Genomic DNA, 21183 nt, shown 5'->3' with positions numbered 1-21183 from the left:
TAGCCTGGCATGTAGGGGACGCTCCCAGCCCCTGGGTTCAAACACAGGCTTGGGGCCTCACCAGCCCACGTCTGAGATAGACTTACACACCCACACGTGGTGGCCTGGCGGTGTCAAATACTTGACACTGAGCAAAAGGGACAAAATTGCAGAAATGGGAGTTGCAACCCATCCAGATGCCACCAATGGAGCCTTCCCACCCAGATACCAGCTCATGGCCCCGTTCGTGCCTCCAACCACCAACCCGGCTGAGCCGTACCCTCCTGGCCCAGCCCTCTGAGCTGCCTCTCACCCTTTATTCAAAGAGACCCTGAAGCCACTTTCTCCAAGAAACTGCCCTCGCCGAGGGAAGAATCACCAGTCGCAACCTCGCCCACCGGGACGCAGCCCATCCTGCCCCAAGTCCCCACATGGCATAGCGGGAACGGCACAGCCACTTGCCCCTTGCTCATGCTTTATTCTGCAACCAGCAGGCCAGTGTGCACAGCTTCCAGGCTGTTCCGCGTGAGCCTTGGGCAGGCTCCAGATGTGAGGTGCTTATTGGGGCTGGGTTTTGAGACGAGAATGGGGGCTGGTGACACCGCTCCCAGACAAACCGCTGTCAACTTCAGAAATCCTTGCTTTCTCGATAAGACATCTTATTCAGTGTGGTCCCTGGCTGTGGTCCCTGGTGGCAGTTGCCTCCCTGTGTCTGCCATCTACCTCCCTTTCCTCCTAGCCCCCTCCCCCCGCTGGGTAGAAGCCCGTCCTCCTAAAGGTCATAGACTGGCTCTCGGAGGCCAATCCATGGAAAGAAGCTGTAACACCCTAATTGCCTCCTAAAATGTCAGCAGCTCATTCGATTGAATCCCACCATTGGCCTGTATGGGGAAGCAGTGGGGATTGGGGGCTTCCCTGGTTAACTGGTAAAATGTAAGAGGAGGGGCCCTGGAGCCCCTGCAATTCTGGTCTAGTGAGCAGGTCACCGTCTGAAGGCCGACGGACCTCCCTGGCTCCTCACACAGGACACGAGGCCATTGTCCATCACCCTCTGGGAAGGGCTGCCCTCGGGCCTGTAGCCTAAAAATGAGGAGGAAGTAGAGCAAAGGAAGACAGGCAATTCCAAGGCTGATCATCAGGGGCTCAGGCAGGGCCAGGCCCTGAGACTCCAAGGAGAGCCCCAAGGGGCCCGTGCTCCAGATGTCAGATTCCGGCAGAAGAGCCCGTGCTGGGCGGGAGACAGGCCGGCCCAGTGAGGGGGACAGGTCACCTCTGAGGAGAAGCAGCTGAGTGAGGTGGGAACAAGGGAAAAGAACACCCTTCCTCTTACTCACAACACCTCAGGCAGCCTAAGCAGGAAGAGAACTGGTCAGACTATCTCCACGACCACAGCCACAGCGGGGACACCCTCAGGCCAGCCTGGAGGACCGTGTCACCTGGTGGTGTGTGGCTGCATGTGTGCACATGTGTGTGCTTAGAAGGAGTGACCAAGGTGGGAGGTGGGGGGTGGGGGAGAAGGGACGAGGACAGCTGGGAGTGGAGGGAAGAGCTGGGCTACAGGCAGAAACAAAACAAGCCTGTAAGAGACCACCCTCGGCTGCACTCAGGAAGAGGCCCAGAGGGCATCCTGAGACCAGACAAGCTCCTAGAAGTTGATGTTCTTCAAGTCCGTGGAGCAGCGATACCTGCCGTCTGGCCACCTGGAGCACAGCAGGTTAGGCAAGCAGGGACAGGCGTGGTGCTGGCGTTTCCTGAAGAAGGGGATCTGAGGAGAGAGGAGAAGAGGGACGACACCTTCTGGCACCAGCCTCGGTCAGCCCAGCACTGGCCAGTGTCTCCTCACCCCCGCCCCAGCACAACAGGAACAGCTATTCTAGCGGAGGAGACTGAGGCACAGAGTGGCTAAGCGACATGTCAAGATCACATAGCTAATTTGCGGAGGAGCCAGGATCCGAACCCAGACAATCTGGCTCTCGAGACTATGTGATCGGCCGCAACACAATGCTGTCCACCCCCAATCCTGAAATTCCAGAAGCCTCAACCCTGCTTACCCCTTGTTGACCCAGCACACACATGTACACACACCCCCATACACACGCTCCTTGATTGACTGTCACTAATAACTCAGCCATTATGTGTTCAACACTGTGTTGTGTGCCAGGGAAGCAGCTGGACAGGACAGACACCCTCTGCCCTGTGACTCACACCCAGAGGAGTGCTGAACCACTGAGGTTAGGAGACTAGGTAGTATCATACTGCCTGGGTTCAAATCCCAGGCCTGCCACTTCCCAGCTGTGTGACAATTGGCAAGTTATTTAGCCTCTCTGTGCCTCAACTTTACTATCTGTAAAATGGGTTAATAATAGTGCCTACCACACACGGTTGTAAAAAGGTTCAAAATTGCAAAAAAGCACTTAGTACAATGAACGGTTCCAGTCCCTGCTCTGCCTCACTGGCTGTGTGCCTCAGGCAAGTCTGTGCAGTACCTTGTGGCTGCCAGGGTGACACTCCTCTCCTTCCCGCCCCAGCGGGGTGCACATTCGAAGGCCACGGAGCCACAGGCTGATGGCACAGCAGGTGCCTGCCCCACACTGGACATCCCACTCACAGGCCTGCAGGGGGAGACAAAGGGGCCATTCGTGCCCATTAGTGCCATCCAAGAGAAACCAGAACTGAAAAGTACATCCCCAAATCCTTGGGGGTGGGAGGCTGAAAGCAGCAACCTCCACCTCCCGTGCCATAGGACACCTGGGGCCGTGCATTATTGGCCCTGGTCCCTCATGGCCGGAGGCTCAGGGATCATCAAGGCATCAGAGGAACCCCCCCCCCGCCCCGCCCCCGCCCCCCACACACCCACGCTCCCTTGAGGTCACTCGGTTGGGAGACAGTCCTCTTCCAGCAAATCTAGAGCTTAGGAGGCGTAGCTTTTCTGGGGCCAGTAGATGCTCAGTGGATGTCGGTGGAATTGAATTAATTCAAATTCCTAGAAGGGGGAGGGGCCCCGACAGTCCAAGCCCCAGGTGGGCAGTGCTGAGTTTCCTTGGACCAGGATTCTTCCCCTTGATCCATCAGTACCCGGGGTTGGTGCCGCCCCTCCCCACACACCCTCACCAGAAGCCAAGCTCAGCTGAGGTGCCAGCACCAGTGACCAAGTGTGTGTGTCCACGCCCCTCCAGCTTCTCTGCAGACCTACCTGATCCCCAGATAGGAGTAGACCCCTCTGAGCTGGGCCCCCAGAACGGTGGCTGAGTGGCCCTGCCTGGTCTCTGGAAGGTGCCATTTGTAAAGAAAACCACACAAGCCCACTTTAAACAGAAGCCTGAATTGGGGAAAGCAGAACTCTGAGCTGCTCCAGACTCAACCGGGGCCCTGTTGGAGAGGCATTCAACCGTTCCCTTCTAGAGAAACTTGGCAGCTCTTCGGGGCTAAAGTTCAGAGCTGGGTTTTAGTTCTCTCTTCTTCTCCAATAGAAGGTCGTGGAGCACTCTCTGTCATCTGTGTGGGTGTGGAGAAACCCAGAAGCTCCCAAGCTGCTCAGTCCCCGGAGGAAAGTGGCGAGTGCAGGGCTGCTTGTCACCCAGAGGAACTGCAAGTGACAGTCACCAGGTCATGCTGCTCCCCAGCCCACTGAGGGCAGGTCTCACACACCAACGGGCCCCTGAAAGCCCAGGGTTAGGGCCAAATAGACCCTACCTGACTCTCCTCCCACAAAGGTGGGTCCCACTGTCCTACTCTGGGAAGAGGGACCATCTAGGCCTGAATTTGGGACGGTGACAGTCCAGGGAGCTGGGGAGTGTGGAGATGGTAGAACTCGGCTCCTTCCTGAGAGGCAGACAGAGTCAGCAGCAAATGGAAAGTGGAGGTCCCAACTTGCCCTCCCTCAGCGCCAGGTTCTAACCACTCATCAGCGTGTCACGTCTGTCATGCATCCCCTCTTACCTTAGCTTTCTCTCACTGTGCTTTTCAAAGGGTCAACTTGAAGGGTTTACTAGGAAGTCATTTTCCCACCTCTTTCAGATCTGCCCCCTGCTGCCACGCAGTCAGATAGATGTGTGAGCTCACACAGTAAGGTGACCCGGGTGTGACCGTGACCTCGCTCGGTCAACCCGCTGCCCCTACCCCTCTTAGTGAGGTGACTGTGGCTTCTCTCCTCTGACTTACCCTCCCTGACCTTCAAGCTACATAATAGGAGGACAGCCTTTAGGGGTTACATTCATTAGGTATAATTCTGCCGGAGCAATTTTGTTTATGCTCTGGCATTATTTATGCTCAAAGGCATTCACTTGCCTTTAATATTTGTTCTTTGAAACTCTGTCTTTGTCCTTTAAAAAGGAGAAGAAAGGAGTTTTCTTTTCTGTGAACATTAAAACTGATCCAATTCCAGGAAATTGTTTGGCATTTTTCTACATTTTCATTCTCTAGGGGAAAAATTGGAGGAGGTTGACATAAAAGTGAATTTCCCTCTTTTGTTTTTCTTTCTTTCCTTTTTTTTTTTTTCTAGTGGCTTTTACCTGGAAAGCTCTTTTACTTTCTGTTGTAGTTAGAGTGGTCTCACCACCGTAACACAACATGTGCCCCATTTGAGGATGTCTCCAGGTAAAGCCAACTTCTGAGAGAGAACCACAACCGAAGTGTTTTGAATACTCAAGTATGTCAGAACCTCTATTGTGAGACAAGACCTGTCCTTGTTGTCTGATGCTTGCGTTGGGGTACACTCAGCCAAATGGTGTCGCCCATATTCCTATCAGAAGTGGGCACAGAGTGAAAACACATAAACAGTAAGGGAAAGAAAGAGTTTCAAGACAGACTTGCTTAAGAGTAGAGAAAGCAGAGGTTAATCGTACACAATAGACATTAATAAGGTCTTTAATTAAATCAACATGCTGTGTATATTAAACTTGACACATGGACCAGGCTGTATATGAAAACCCAAATTTACACAAAAGATAAATTAGAAAATGCTAACCCATTTTATAAAGGAATTCTTTGTTATGCAATAGAAATCGTCATTTCACCAGAGATCTAAGCTTCAAATTTTTCAATGCCCTCCTCGTGCATTAAAAACAGGATTTGATTTACACACAGCTTCTCGAAAGCAGACCCCGTTTAGGAGAGTGAGGTCTAACTAATGTGAAAATCATGTGAAAGGCTTCTGAACTGCTGTCTGATGGCAAACTCTCCCTTCCCGTTGGTTTGCCCCCGTGTGGTTCCTGGCTCGCTCCCGAAACCCAGGGCACAGGGAACTGCTAAGCGACTTACCCCCGTGATCACGGCACCGTCGGACACCGTCACCAGGAGGAGCATGACTGAAACTTGCGTGGCACCTCTCATGGTCACTTGGAGTGAAGGCAAAACACTGTCCACTCCGCTGCCTCTCGCTTCCTCCTGCTGGCTCAGCCTTGTGCCTCCAGCTAGGAAGGCCTGGCTCTCCGGCCCCCTCCCTCCGCCCAGATTTATATGGTCCGATCCAGGCTGCCTGTGGATGCCTGTCTCCTCTCTTCCCTTCCCCATCACCAGCGTTCTTCAGCTGATCTCAGGCACGAAGATGAGACATGAATCCCTAATGACATGAAATCACCATCAAAACCAATAAAAATGAATATATCGGGGGCTTTCACAGTCAGTTGCTCTCACTCTCCCAAGAATGCACTGATCCAGGCAGTTACATACATCACAACTCGTGCTCTCTGCCTCTGGGGCCTCCTCTGTCTGCTTTGGGCAGGGGAAGGACTTGGTAATGAATTAAGGGATTTACAACCTCTCCCTTGATCCTGCCCCGCACCAAACCACACAATGTACAGGTTCATTGTTCCCTCACACTCGAGCCAACAAGAATTATCTGGGCGGGGAAGCCGGACAACAGAGCGTGACAGGTGTTATTTTAGAGAGAGGGTCTCCCTGAGAAGACACTTGCAAAGGCCTGATCAAATGAAGGAGTGAGCTGAGCAGAGCCTGGGGGAAGAACATGTGCAAAGGCCCGGTGGCAGGAGCTGTTCCAGGAACAGCAGGGAGTATGGTGAGCAGGAGCGGGGAGGGATAGGGGAAGCGGTGGGAACAGGAGCTAGGGGCCATGCCCTCTGACTGCAAATGTGATGGGAGGCCTTGGAGGGCTTCGGGAAGGGGAGGGGCAGGATGTGATTTACACTTTGAAAGGGTCTCTGCGGCTGCACATGGAAAATTAAGTGAGATGCCGCTTGTGAAGCGCTTAACACACTGCCTGTCAATAATAGTGTTTGCTAACGATTGGCAATTTTTATTTAAAAAAAAAAAAAAAAAGATGGGTACACTGTCTGTCTTAAGATAAAATTCTCCTGTGAAGTGAGAGTCAAAATAATGAGTCTGTCCAGCCCACCTGAACCCTATGGCAGACCCAGGCCCACAGCAGCAGAACCAAAGGCCACCTCTGCCTGTCAGGAACTTAAGTGACCGAGGGAGAAGGCAGTGCCGTGGGGGTCATCGGAGGAACTCACAGAAGCAGTCCCGTGGGAGCCCTGCAGACTGCCCACCTCACCCAGGTCGCCTTCCAGGAGGCAATGTTAGCTGATGGCTGATTCTCAGGCTGGCACTCCTTTCCTCCCTCACCTCCCGTTCTCACCCCTCCCTTGTCAGCATCTCCTCACAGCGCACAAAACGAATTATCCCACACAATGGCATGAAGAATGGGAGCAAGAAACACTGTTGCAAACAGAACCAATAACACTGATTGAAAACATTTTCTTTCTTTTAAACGGTGGTGCTTGAGGACACACCAGTTGAATTAAAGGAAGGCGAGGGATAGATGGCCACTTGGTGGAAATCCCAGAAGAGACTTTGGGGAACTTTAGGGCTTCTTTACCCAATAACTCAATTAAGCGTATGTCCACCGAGCGCCTTCCACATGTCAGGACGCAGAGCTCATGGCCAGTGGGTCTTATTTCTCTCAAGTGAGAGCCTTCCTTTCCTGTGTACAGGTGGTTTCAACGGTATTCTTGACACGTTTGGGCCACATGAGGGTTACTTTTGGCTGACAAATGTCAGAAAAGTGTCAGTGCAGAAAAGGAGAGTGGACAGGAAAGGAAGACCTTAGACTAAGCAGGCAGGAACCGAGGAGACAAAGGAAGGAGGCCAGAGGCAAAGTGAGTGGTGAAAAGTGGGGAAAAAATGATGGCAAATGCTGACAACGAACTTGCTTCCCTGGAGGGAGAAGAAAGCTGGTGAGGAGGTATGCTGGGCAAAGGGCCCCTACTTGTCTGCTTTAGTTTATGCCAGTGTCACCATTTTCCAGGATTGTGCGTGTGTGTGTGTGTGTCTGTGTGTTTGTGTGTGTGTGTGTGTGTGTGTGTGTGTGTGTTGAGCAAGAACCACTCTCACAGGCACAGGCAAACCCTGGGATTGGTCCAGGCCCAGGTCTGCCCTGCCCTGGCATGGTCCCCTGAGATAATTCACTCTCATCTGTAGAATAAGTTAGACTCTGAGGGGGTCTGAGCCCCCTTCCAGGTCCACCATGAGGTCATTGTCCTGGAACTAGAAAGTGGGTGCCTGTCCGAAGTCCTCAATGTCCTACCTGAATGTGACAACGTGTGACCACTTTCTCAGTGGTTCCCTGCTAATGATGCAACAAGAGTTGGCTCTGACTCCCTTAAGAAAGAAATGAATGATCAAACAACGGAAACCCAAGCATTCAGACCAGGGGTTCCTAACCTGAGGTCACCGCCCCCCAAGGAGTCATGAACAGAGTTCAGAAGATCCATGAACCGGGGGAGAGAAAAGAATTGTGTCTTCATTCTCATTGACTTTTAACTGGATTGTGACATCGCCTTCTCCTCTAACTATAGGCCACAAACACAGAAGCATTAATAGTGCCTGTGTCCTTGTCACCAAGACAAATTGCAGATGTTTCCGTACGATATTACTGTTGCTGCAAAGCGCTCAAAGCATTGCAATGAAATCACAGCCGTGATTAGGGCCACTGCTAAGCTGGGTAACTTGATGTGTGAACCAAGAAGCACGTATGTTACCATGTCATGAATTTGTTTTTAATATAAATTTCCATGGCTGTATTTCAGCCTAACTGATTGCCTTTGTAATCTTCCATATTTGTTTTATGCATTTAAAAACATTACGCTGGGCAGGAGTCGTGGGTTTCAGAGGGATGCCTGGTACAAACAGAGCTACAAACGCCTAAAGCAGAGTGAGGAAACTTAGAGAAAAGACTCCGTTTAGCGAGAGGTAGGGTCGTAAGGTCGGGCTAGCCAAAAGAGAGACCCTTAAACTGGACACATTTGAGGGGGGGGGGGAAACATTGTCAAAAAAAAGAAGAAGACGGAGAAAGAGGAAGAGGCAGAGGAGGGAGAAGGGGAAGTAGAAGCAGCAGCAACCAACAAGAACAGGTGAGCGAGGGCAGCGTCCGGGGTCAGAAGGGCCAACAGGACTAAGAGGAAGGGCTGCATCCACACTGCGGGTCCCTGCAAGAGCTGCCTCCTCGTCCCGGTCCAGGGAGACTCCATCCAAGGTCCCCCCGTCTCCCTAACCCACATGCAACATGCACCCCATCTGCCACATCTTCAGAACCCTTTGGATTTAAAACAAACAAAGCAAGGCCCACGTTCCCATCAGTCCTCAAAACTTGAGCCCCTAACTCACGTTACTTGGATCCCAACTGTCTAACTGGGTCTTTCCAATGATTGCAGGACCTCTTTACTTGGCAAGTCGGAGATGTAATTAGAGAGAAGACACCTTGCAATAGTATCAGAGACTATCAAGTACCTAAGAATAAACACCCCGACAGCCTGGACCTGGTACCCCGTGGTTATCCCGACGCGTCCCTGTCGCAAGCTCGGTGCTCACAGCAGCTCCTGTCACTCAGCTTGGAAAGTGGCCCTGCTTCTCTCCTTTATCTTGCTCGTTGTTCCTCTCCCGCCTGTGCAGTAAGTGTCTAGAAAGATAGACCTCATTCCTCTTCTCCTGTTCCCTCCTCGCCACGCCAGCCTGTTCCTGTGCCCACCACACCAGGGAACCCCCCTTCTGGAAGACGCCCTTGTCCTTCTGAATATCGACTACAAAGCATCCTTTTCAGCCCTCACCTCACTTGCTCTTCAGCAGCTTTTGGCACAGGCCACGACGCTTTCTTTACATTCTTCTCTCTTACTTTTCATGCCATCGTCTTCTCTAGGTGTTCCCCTTTCTCCGTCTCCTCTAAGGGTGCCTCTGCTAGTTTCCATCCCTAAAAGGAGGCTGTTCCCCAGGGTTACACACTCAATAGTCTCCAATCCCTCCACACACACCCGAATGAACTTTGCGGCCACCTAAATGTGTGTGATCCCAGATCTGCCTGCACCCCACGCACCCCAGGCTCCTGGCCTGTATAGCCAACAGCCCTTTAGATGTCACACACTGACACCCCACTGGCATCTCACAGTCCCATGCCTCCCTCCTCTAGCATCCCTTTTCCACCCTCACCCCTAAATCCACTTACATTGCTCAGGGTTCTTAGTTTTGAATAACAGAACCCGGTCTGGCCAGCCTAAGCCAAAAGGGAATTGAATAACGACTGTTAAGTAGCTCATTGAATCCTTTGGGATCTTGAGAAATAGGACGGAGCCGAGGTCCAAGAACAAAGCCCAGAGCCCCAGCACAGAATTCTACGGCAGGCTCACGGGAGCTGTCTGATCGCAGACCCAGCATATTACACCCATCTGCCAGGGCACTGAGAAGTAACTGACTCACACTGTATGCGGGGAAGATGTCCAAAGCTCTCGGGCAGCTACAAAGCACAGTTGCCCACTGCCCGCTTCTTCCTGCTATGTTTCCTGCTCCGTTAGTGACATCACAACACACTCGGTAGCCCAACCTGGGATTTTCCTCAATTCCTGAGTCTCCCTGCTTTCGTTAGTCATTTAATCCTGTCACTCGGACTTCCCCTAGAACACAGATTGGTCCTTCCTTTCTGTCTGCACTACCACTGTGCCACCTGCCCCACCAGCCCTCAGGTCCCAGCCAAAAGTCCGGCACGCTAATCTCCTGACCACCTCCCTCCCCAGACAGCCCATGACTTGTCCTCTTGCCACCACTGTCACCCGTCAGCTTCTAGACCCTCAAGCTCTAGACGGTAGAATCTGGGGACCCGTAATATCTCCCTGCCCCACTGCAGGCCAGGGAGTGTGTGGGCTGTTTTAGGCAGGTCGTGAGGGAAAGGTGAAGGAGCTGTGATACTTAGCCTGAAAAAGCAGACATGATAACAGTCTTCAGTTGTCATGACCCCCTGTTGGACGGTCTACCTGCATTGTCTGATTTAATGCTTATAGCAGCCCTGAGGAAATATCATTACCCCCTTTTACAGCTGAGAAAATGGAAGCTCCGTAATTACCGAAGGTCAAACAGATGGTAAGTGACAGAAGCTAGAACTTGACCTCAAATCCAACGTTAAATGCCTGTGCCTAACCAGCAGGCCACACTGCCTCGTACATGCGGGAAAGAAAGGCTGTCAGAAGGAAGGTGGATGCAGCAAGTTTGCTCTGTGTTGCTTCAGAACACAAAAGTCGCGTTAAAGAATGGAAGTTACAGGGAAAAAGATTTTAGCCCAGTGCGAGGAAGACTGTCCCAGCAGAGAAGGGAATGGGCTGCCATGGAGGCAGTGAGCGTCTCCTCGCTAGATGTGTTCAAAGAGGCCTTATGGCTTACCCAACCGACAGGGAAGCCATAGCGGTGGGTCTTGCTTTTAAGATCCTAAGACACTGGATATACAAATGGACAATGGCCAGACCATGTGTGAAAACAGTCCTCTGGCCCATAACCAGCCCAGGAAACCAGCCCCTTATCTACAGTAACCGGCCCAGGAAGCCGGCCTGCTAGAAGTCAGACCACCGTCTCCAGCAGCCGTCCAGAACACCAAACAATAACCCCTGTAAGCAATCAGCCCCAAATGGCCAGGACTTGTTGACTAACTGACAACTTCCCTCATTCTGCCCTGCTTCCAACTTGGGACCAACCAGAGGAAGCCAAATGTGCACCCCTAAGCAATCCCACAGGATGCCCCCTTCCAGTTAGCCTCCCACAACTCCCCCAGGCCCACAGCCTCCAGTCAGGGCGCCCTGAGGCCTCCCTGTTTCCCTCTGTAGAGCTTTCCCTTTCCTCTGCTGGTCTCTGGGTCTCAGCTAACACACGAGTGACGGTGGCTGACTCCCTTGCTACAGCAAACTCAGAATAAATAACCTTTGCTTTTCTTATGTGGTCTTTATTTTGATAATCCTTTCAAATGTTAAGAGTCAAGTGAATGAGTGAGTGTGTGTGTGTGAGAGAGAGAGAGAGAGAGAGAGAGAGAGAGAGAGAGACAGAGAGACAGAGAGACAGACAGAGAGAGACAGAGACAGAGAGAGAGAATGTGCTGCAATTATAAGCCTGTGTCAGATCTTGTATATCCACGTACATATCTGTAAACCTCCTATATTTTTCTTGCTTATGGAGCCCCGGGCTCGTAGGCCCAGCTCATTGACTTACTGAACCTCGGTTAAGTCCCTTGCAGCAGGCGACACTGGGGCCATCACCTGGGCTCTGGGCCCATCTCTGATTTCAGGGGTAGCTGAGGTAGAAAGTTCCACGTGAGCTCAGATTTACCTGTGCTGACAGGGTCTGCCTGCAGAAGGCCACTTTTCTTCCAACTTGAGAACCCAAGGCCTTCTCTGCACTGCAGGAACTCAGCCTGCAAGTACTGGGAGCTAATCCCCACCCCCATCCCCCGGACCCCTCAACCAGGGGGAAGGGAGCCAGGAGATAAATGCTCCAACCTGGAAGGCCCTGGAAGAATCCAGCCACAAAGAGAGAAGACGTTCTTTATTTGCATTCCCTCCTTCCCTATCTCCCTCTCCCCACTCCTCCTTCCTGGGTCATGGATTCACCTCCCAAATAAACTACCGTCAACCAAGCCTTGGCCTCAGGCTCTGTTTCCTGGGGAACCCAAGTCAAGATGTCACTCAGCATCTTAGGACTTCATCCTCCTCCTCTACAAATAAGGGGGTTTCTGATACTGTGCCTCGGGGCCTGTCCTGGGAGGAAACGGCCCCTCCCAGGGCTAGTGAGGCCCAGCAAAGAGCTCCCCACCTTGTCTCACAGAGCAGCTACTCCTTCAGCTGTCATATGTTGGCATTTCACTTGAGTTCACTTTTTCATAGAACTTTGACTTGATGGAAGACCCCTGGGCAACAGGTCATGAATGTTCCCTCCAAGCCATGGAGGCAGTTCCAGAAAGGAAAGCCAGCCCCCCAGGCTCTCCTGCTGAGGTGGAGCCCCTCATTGGAGGCAGTATGACTGGGGTCTCCTCTCCAAGGACACCCTTACAGCCCTCTGTCTCTCTGGTCACGAGGCAGCATCCAAAAGAAGCATGGGATTAGTATGTGCCCTTGGCTGGATATTTCCAACAAATTTCTGGACACTCCTGTCTGAGATGGATTTCTCCTTCCCCTAAGAGGATCCCCCCAGGCAACAGAAATCTCTCTGGCTCATTCACTTGTTGGTCCCCCTGTAAATGTCAAAGCCATCCCCTCTCTGGTAGCCCAGCAATGTCTTGGAAGTGGCAGAGGCCATAAACAGTGCTGGTGCTGCTTTGCTAATGTCAGGGCAGGGAGCTCTCAGAGACAATCCGACATTCAGCCTCCTTGCCCTCTAATTACTCCCAGCTAAGTGGGAAGGTGCCCCAGAATTGGAGGGCAAGAAGTCCCACTCAAACAGGATACTGCATGGAGGGTGTTTCCACAAAGTTGGGGACATGGCGTAGGCTAAACACAGGGCTGATGGCAGGAACCTGGGGCTGATAACAGCAGAGTGGAAGAGCTTCCACCATCCAGGCCAGAAGGCAAGAGAGAGTACAGTCACCGGGACCAGAAGAAGAGAGTCTTGTAGAGAAGATCTCTTGAGAGGATCTGTGATCCTTTGGGCAAAGGACAGCCAATCCAGGTGACCTCACCCGGAGTACGCCAGGGGAATAAATGCCTCGTTTCACTTTCCTCCTGTCTGCCAGTCTTCTGAAAGCTCCCCACCAGCCAAGCCCAACTAGGGCCCAGCCAGCTGAGGGCCCATTGATGCCACCCCAGGGGTCAGCCTCCAGGACACAGAGCAGGGACAAGAAGGTGGGGAGTGGACTTGAGGAACAAATGGAAGCTCGGAGCGAAGAGCAGGCTTGGAGATGTAGACACAGTGCCAGAGATTGCGCCTCTGCTGCTCCTCGCTGTGTGGCCGTGGTCAATTTACTTCACCTCTCGGAGCCTCAGAGAGAGGTAGGGCTGAGTACTTAAGAGTCATTGGTGGAAAGGTAGACACCTCGGTGTGTCTGTAGCAGAGACAGCAGGACTCGGGGACCTGGAGAAGGTTGAGGAAGGAGTCTGGGAAAGAGCCACCAGAGAGGCTGGCTCCCCTGGGCTCCTCTGGAACTTTTTTTCAACTCCTCTCACAGGATCTGGTTGTCATTGTGTCCATGTGCCTCCATCACAGTGTGAGCGCCTTTGTCCCCTAGCCATCGAGGCTAACTCTGCTCAGTGCTTGTTGGGTGGGTGACTGAATCAACAACGCTGAGGAACCTGCCCCTGAGAACTGGGGGATTGGGGAGCGGCTCCCACCAAGGGAGGAAGACAGCCCAGGGGTGGAGGCAGGACCTCAGGCTGAGGGATGGCCGCAAGACCTTGTGTCCACTTGGGACACTTACTAGGAATTACCATGTGACGGGCACTGTGCTCAAGCCTAGATGCTCAGACTCTGAGCTGGAGAGACGGCCTCCTGGAGAAGCGTGACAGTTCTCCTATAGCAGAGCTGATCACGGCCTCTCTGAGCATAGAACATTGTTAATGGGGGTGTGGGGTGGGTGAGGTCGGTTGGGAGATGCAGAAGTTAAAAAGCCTCCTAGGAATGAGCAGACCTTGACTGGGGAGAGAAGGGAAGTGGGGTGGGTATGTGGCGATGAACCCAGTTCAGCGTTTAGAGCAAAAATGTAATGCCAGAAGGAGTAAGAGACCAGACTGGGTCAATAAGCATATTAGGGCCTGCACTTGGACCTTTAACCAAATTCAAGGTGACGTGGATCCCCGAGGGGTTTTGAGCAGACGAGCATAGTCAAGTGTGCTTTGGCGTAGACTATTGCCAGGGATGTTTAGTACACAGCATCTGGATGGTCGCTATAATAATATTACGGTGACAAGGTTTTATCTTTAAGTGCAGCTTTCGCACTTGCAAACAGGAGCAAGGTCCAGCCCACCAAGCTGTGGAGCACAGCTCAGGCCCCTGGTGAGGGCAGATCACTCCGTGAGCTAAACCTCAGAAAGCTCGCCCACCCCTATTTATCTCTCGGAAACACAGCCAGTCCACCTTCTCGTACTAGCAGCCTGTCCACCTGGAAAAGCTAATAGAAGCACAAGACCCGACCCAGTCTTCCTTTATCTTCTGTGCTCTGCTGTTACAAACCCAAAAGAATTACCAGGGGATTGTGGTCTGAGTTGTCACAAGGAAGAAAATGGTTGTTTGCCAGGAAAAGAACAGCAGAGCCACTGAGCTCCACAATCCTTTACACAGGATAAGCCATGGAAACACTTGGGAAAAACAAACTCAGGATGGTCTGAACATGGCGCTGACTAGAGAGTCAGAGCAGACAGATGTGGGGGCCACCCGTCCACGCGGCTGGTCAGGACGTGGAGCCAAGGGCTCACCAACAGGAAGGGGTATTTTTTCCACCCAGTGTTGACTGAACAAGGCAATAAACAGAAGCTGCTGTGGGAATACTGACAGCTGAAGCTTCATATTGTGTGATAAATGTGCAGTGACCAATTTCCCACGAAAATATGTCAGCCACATCCTCCTAGAGAGACCCTGGGAGCCCCGGCTCACTTCATGAGCTACATTGCTCTTGTCTCCTCATTAAAGAATAATCCTTCCATTTCTGAAGCTGCAGAGAGTATGTGGGTGATTGTTTTAATAGGATTCTTTAATCCGTGCACTTTTTTAAAAAAAAACGAAAGAGGCAGTTTATTAACCCAGCATCATTTGTTCTGCTTCTTGTTGGCAGCGGCCACCTGTCCGGAAATTCTGTCCAGATCTCTCTCTGTCCCTGAGGTGTCAGTTTGCAGCCCCCATCCTGGTCCTTTTCCATCATTTGCAGTCCCTCCAGGGTGTGGAGATCTTGGTCTTGGAGCTGACCCCAGAGCCCCCCGGGAGGTGCAGGAGCCAGGCTATACGCTCGTGTGTAGCACCAGTTCTCATGGTAGGGAGCAAGCTCTTCGTGCTTGGCCAGCTTGACAGTGTCCACCCATTCAGGGACTTTCGGCTTCCCGGACTTTATGAGGAAGGCTGCCAGAGCTCTGACGAACTCCTGGTGGTTCACGTCTTTTACAGTAACTCCAGGCATCCAGTGGCCTCCGCACTGCCAGCCACGAGAAAAGGGGCAGCGGGGTTTCCCGGGAGCACAATTCGGGGTCTCGCGAGGGTCAATCCATGCACTTTTATACATTTGAAACATTTCACTAAAAAAACAAAAGCAATTAAATTAAAAACAAATAATACTTTTGGTGGCAGATTAAGGACCTTCTCCATCATAGGGACATTTACGACTTCCCTCTTTTGCTCCCCACGTAGGGTTTAATGACTAAACATGCCTTTTCTTGTGGAACAAGGTCAACAGGGTTCGGAGTGGCCCAGCTGGATTCTTTAAGCTAAGGGTGTCTTGGGAAGCGGGGTGGCCACAGGTCCCACGACCTGAGGGCATGGGCCAGCTATGTGACACCAGGGACAGAGCTCTGCCCTTTGCCTGTCCTCAGGAGGACGGGCACCCCAGGCCCCCACTTCCAGCTGCCCTGTCTAGCAATGGGAAGCGTCCCAGGCTAGATTGGAAACAGGCAGTCAAGGAGGCTGCTGGTGGCCATGTGAGTAGAGACACATCTAGTCTTAAATCAGGACGTGGAAGGACCAGAAAGAGTCCTTGGCTCTCTTTAGCCCAAGTCCCTCCATCTATCTCCACTCCTCCCATCCTCATCCTGCCCTCATTCCTATGGGGGAGGGGGGACCTGAGGGCCTCTAAGTATTCTACCCAATGGGAACTTGGCAAACAATTCCTGCCTGTGATTATGAAAGAATTCGGGAAGGCAGAGGGTTTCATCCCACAGGCTGATGCTGACTGATCGTAATGACTGCCTGGAAATGTGTTGAGATGGAATCTGAAGCCACCTCTGGGCTCCATGGAAAAGGGTACCAACGCTGACTGTTGATGTCTGTCCCGAGTACAGGATGGGAACATGTTGGAACCCAGGCCATGTGTTTTCCAACTAGGAGCTCTACTCAGACATAATCCATTTATACAGAAAAATATCAGAGGTAAAAAGTACAGGCTCAGGATCAAGGGAGTTTCACCTCCCAGTGAGAGGCCCCAGTTGTGTTTTTGCCTCTATCACAGGAATGGATTCCAGCAATACCTTCAGCCTCCTGGTTCAGATCACAGAGCTGGAATCACAGTCTTTCCTTTGAGAGCTATGGATTGTTGGTGATGGGAATACGGTTATGACTCATCAACGCTTTTCCCCTCCCTGGTGGTTCTTGGAATAAACTGCTTTTTTTTCATTTTATTTTTTTTTTAAACTTTTGGCAAAGAGATCAGGGCTGAGCCCTGGAGACCCCACCTCCAGGGATGCAGTCGTTTCTAGGGAGGTGACCTCACCCTGGCCATCCTGGGCAGAGGTAAGTGACACATACACACGGGCCAAGATGATTCCTATAGACTCAGAGGGTTTTTCCCAATGAAATAATCTTCATTTTTCCTGCTAATGTTTATTCTCTCAAAGTGGTTCTTCTCAGCTCTGAGCAAAATAAGACAGCACCTGCAGGCCGCAAGGTCTCAAGGTCAGTGGTTCAGGTCTCAAGGTCAGTGGTTCCCACCATGCCCTTGCAACATCACTTTGAGAATTGTTTCCCAACAGCCAGTGACTGATTCCTTTCAGGAAACAGGGACTGGAGTGGTTGCAACAGGTCAAGCATCCTAACTGGAACGTGCTTCATCCCCCACACACAGCCTCCTGGGTCTAAATCAACTATGGAGGTAAAGGGGGCCACACTGACTTTGGGAGGTGCTCCTGGGAAGGGCACGCTGTCATGGCTGCATGGTCTCTCTGTCCTCCCTGCTGCTCGTCCTCTCTTTGAACAAGATAACAGGCCCACCCTGAATAGAGTTTGGCAGATTCACAGACAAAGGGGGTATGTGACCCTTGCAAAGCAGTCCCTTGGGTACAAACCAGCTCGATTTGCTAGAACAGGCTTCAGTGTCCGCTGGGGTGCAGCCCGGAAAGGAGGCATCTGACTGGACACAGAAGAAAACAAAGTTGGGTGGAACTTGCCTTGGTTGAGAGGGTTAACAGGCATGGGACTGAAGGTCATTTATTGATGTGGGGAAATGTTAACATTATATTGTGAAGTGGGAAAGGCTGGAAACGAAAAAGAATGTACAATGTGATTCCATTTTGCACGTGTATGTGTATGTGTACACACACACCCTCAAAGAGAAAAAGATTGAAAAGAAAGGAACTAAAATGTTAATATTTTATCCTGGCAAGGAAGAATTGCTAACGACCTTGGGTTTGCTTTTGTTTGTGGTACATTTGCTTGATTTTATTTAAGTTGGTGGTTCATTTGTCTTTATACGTTTCTATGTTTTCAAAGTTTTCTCTTTGAGCATGTGCTCCTTTTGTAATAGAAAATGAAGTAAATGTTGCTTTTAAATAATTACAAAAGGGCTGAAAAGGGAAAATTAAGAAGAATATGAGTTTTGAGATTATTTAGAACGATGCTCAGATAAATCCTCGTTCCGTTTCTTTTTAGCTGGTGTCCTTGGACAAATCATTTGTCTTCCTGGGCCTCTGTTTTCTCTCCCTAAGTACCTAACTAGTACCAGCTTAGACAGAGAAGCCAGGCCTATTGGTTTATGGTGGTTGGTTATTGTTGAACAAGGGTGCATAGCAGCCGGCAAAAGATGGTTGTGGTGCTAGGAAGAGATTTTCATTTCCTCAAGAGAGAGCCTGGGGAGCTCAGAAAATGGCGTAGCTGGGAGGTACCCACACTCACCACCAAAAGGCCCAGAATCACCTCCAGCCTAGGCTTAGGGAGTAGAGAACACCAGACACCTTTGGGACTCCAGTCAGCAAGATTCCGGCCCTGTCTGTGGCCATGACTAATGTGTGTTGACTCAAGAGTCTGGGACACCATCTTCCTCTGCAGCCAGAATATGTTCTCACTGAAACACTGTAAGTACTTGAGAGTGGGGAGCCAAGCTGGGCTGGGAGGGGCCAATGGATGGATTTGCCTGAAAGTTGGTGAGACCCACAATCAAAGGACACAGAGGGACACTGGGATGGGGCTGCACATGGCTCCAATGGCCTTTGGGGACATTGCACATCATGGAAAAAATAGTGGCAACGTGCACAGAGGCCCAGCAGCACTTGCCAAAAGGACCAGTCCTGGCTCTATCCTGCATGCAAATCTCGCTCCAAAGTGCTCGAGTTAATTTCAGCAAGAGCTCCCCAGAGCTGTCACTGGGCACATCATTTCACCTTCCTAATGGATCACCCAGAGTCCTCCTGTCCGAAGAAAAACAAAAAGAGGAACAGCCAGGAGCTGTCAAGAAATTAATTGAAAACAGCAATAAGAGTCTCATGAATACATAATAAGGCAGTAACTTGCTCCTTTTTCAAAAGCAGACTTGGAGGCTGTGTACTTTCCCTCTGGGGCCTGTTGACCCAGGGCCCCAGCTGCTGGGAGGAGGCACTCCTGCCACCAGTGAACACCAGGGTTCCTTCTCTAGCAAAGCTACAAAACAGCACACCCTCATCCACCTCCCCACCTGGGAGCCAGGGCTGCAGATGTCACATGGCTCTTCCAAGAAAAGCAAGGGGGGAAAAATGCCCCCGTGTATTGCATGTGCCTTTAAGAGGCTCTTTCATTTATTCATTATGTTTATTTAAGTATCTGCATCAACGCCTTTGAAAGGAGGTTAAGTAACTCCTTTCTTGTGTGGATGATTAGACCAAACTGGAATCCAAGCATTTTAGAGCTGGAAGGAAACCCGGAGAGTAGACGGCATCCTCAGTGCCCAGGACTTAGATGCTATGTCATTATCTGATCCGTGAGAATATTGAGGCTCTGGGAAATCACAGCCATGGTCGTGGCCACAGACACAATGAAAACGCAGGTCTGCTGCTCCCAACTTGCTCTGCCATGTTGCTCTTTCTTCAGTTCCAGTCTACAAACCAGAACCAAGTGAGGTGGCAAAGCTGAGTGAAACAGAGCCCCTGCCCTCAAGGGACTGGTGGGAAAAACAAGGACATAAATAACCATGATGTTAAAAAAGAGGACTAATCATCCAAATCCTGGAAATAAGGCCGTGAGAGGACAGTCTGTCCTTCCAACGTCATTGGGTCATTGTTTCCCAAGCCCACCCAAGGATTACTTAATTACCAGGGGGAATGTATCTCTGTGTTGACTTGGCTATTGACCATTAATTAAGGACTCAGACTCTGCGAAATTACATAGTAACATGTAGATCGTGTCCAGTAAAGATATAAATAATTTATAACCAACAGAAAAGATAACACCAAAGATTGATTATTTCACTGCCCTGGAGGCCATTAACCGGTTTTGTTTCTTTTTTTAATTATGGTAAAATACACGTTAACATCAAACCGTTTTTAAGTGTACAGTTCAGTGTCGTTAAGTACAGTCACATTGTTGTGCAACCATCGCCACCACCCAGCCCCACAACTCTTTTCATCTTGCAAAACTGAAATTCTGGACCCATTAAAAAATGACTCCCATTCCACCTCCCGCCAGCTTCTGTCAACACCGTTCTACTTTCTGTCTCTATGAATTTGACTACGTTACATACCTCATATAAGTGGAATCATACAGTATTTGTCTTTGCGACTGGTTTAGTTCACTTAGCATAATGCCCTTAAGGTTCATTTATATTTAAACTCTGACACATAACATGTGTCAGAGTTTCTTTGTTTTTTAAAGCTGAATAATATCCCACCATATGCATACACCACATTGGGCTTAGCCATTCATCTGCTATGGCAATGTACGTGAGAGCAACGTTTTATTTTTTAGAAAATTTACTCCAACATTCCCTTTTAAATACTTACCAATACCTAGTTCCTCAAAATGCTCTTTGAACCAGCTTTAGCATCGTATGGGTTCTCTCATTCATGAGTTACTAAATCTTTGACACCTGTCCATTCCATATTTTATGAAAGTCATGATTTTAAATGTTTGGACATTATGCTCTGACAGCCACGTACGAATGGCTATGAATGTCAGGGTGAAGGTCACTCCTGTTGGGGAATTCAGAACCTTTTCACTTTTGAGATCCGCTTGGTGATGAAGGGGTGAACTTGGGTATGTAGAAACGGAGATTGGGGGCACACATTTCAGACCCCAGGAATGGCAGGAAGAATGATCTCCTTATTTGCTTCCCTTCATGTGTGTCTTAGACACAAAGTCTATGGATGGGCAACACTTTTACATGAGAAAGCTTAGGAAAAAAGCTTCTTGCCTCTAATATGTTGTTTCTCTTCTCAGCCCCTCACGACAGGTCCCCACTACAGCTCCAGGCCAGTCCAGCACCTCTCAAGCCCCCACCTCCACCTCACCCCCTTCCCCTACCTCCCCCCCCCACAAGAGGCTAGAAAGGGCCTGGACCTTTCCATCAATACTTCAGAGTCATCTCTGATTCTGCCTTAACGAGGGAATCGCATTTCCTGGCTGTCTCCATCCCACCACGTGGGGCATCCATGAAATATCTCCCTGACAAACTCTAAATGTTACCAGCATCGATCACAGGGATAAACCTCAAACAAGCCCGAGACAAAGCAGTTATCTCTGTCGGCTCCAAAGTGGTATTAATTTAAAAACTTACCTCTGGTCACATTTATAATCAGGGGAGAGGAGAAGGAGAAGCCTCCCTCGAGGCGATAAAAACTGCAGCCTCGAGTGACCCTTGCTTTGGCTTTGCGTGTCCCCAGTCAAGGCCGGTGCCAAAGCCCCTCTCTGGGGACTCTTTACTCTGGAGGATGCTTCTGCCCCTGGTTGAAGCAAAGGATCAGAATTGGATGCTGAGATTTGTTTTCTGAGGATCTCAGGTGTGTACATTCCTTCGTGGCTTTTTTGAAATCACGTTGTTGTGGTCCCCAGGCTTTCCTAACCCATGGACTT

At 50.6% G+C, this 21183-nt stretch overlaps 1 protein-coding gene and 1 pseudogene across 2 annotated transcripts in view; both read right to left on the bottom strand.

Moving 5' to 3' along the window:
• Positions 1 to 460: 460 nt before the first annotated feature.
• PROK1 (prokineticin 1) lies at positions 461 to 5462 on the bottom strand. Its single transcript, XM_019730574.3, has 3 exons — positions 5239 to 5462; positions 2466 to 2591; positions 461 to 1744 (listed from the first exon to the last, which is right to left on the bottom strand). Exons 1-3 carry the CDS (start codon positions 5308 to 5310, stop codon positions 1625 to 1627), a joined length of 318 nt encoding a protein of 105 aa, XP_019586133.1. The 5' UTR covers positions 5311 to 5462; the 3' UTR covers positions 461 to 1624.
• A 9513-nt stretch (positions 5463 to 14975) lies between these two features.
• Positions 14976 to 21183, bottom strand: part of LOC141568497 (small ribosomal subunit protein eS19 pseudogene) — a 34794-nt pseudogene continuing 28586 nt past the window's right edge. Inside the window, exon 2 of the transcript XR_016021653.1 lies at positions 14976 to 15455. The product of XR_016021653.1 is annotated as a small ribosomal subunit protein eS19 pseudogene (transcript). The remainder of the gene's footprint in view (positions 15456 to 21183) is intronic.

This window comes from Rhinolophus sinicus, chromosome 7, assembly GCF_057876585.1.
Source record: "Rhinolophus sinicus isolate RSI-liver-muscle chromosome 7, RSI-T2T, whole genome shotgun sequence".
NCBI lineage: Eukaryota > Metazoa > Chordata > Mammalia > Chiroptera > Rhinolophidae > Rhinolophus > Rhinolophus sinicus.
The sequence above is the reverse complement of the archived record's forward strand: the minus strand, read 5'-3'. Positions and strand labels throughout refer to the sequence as shown.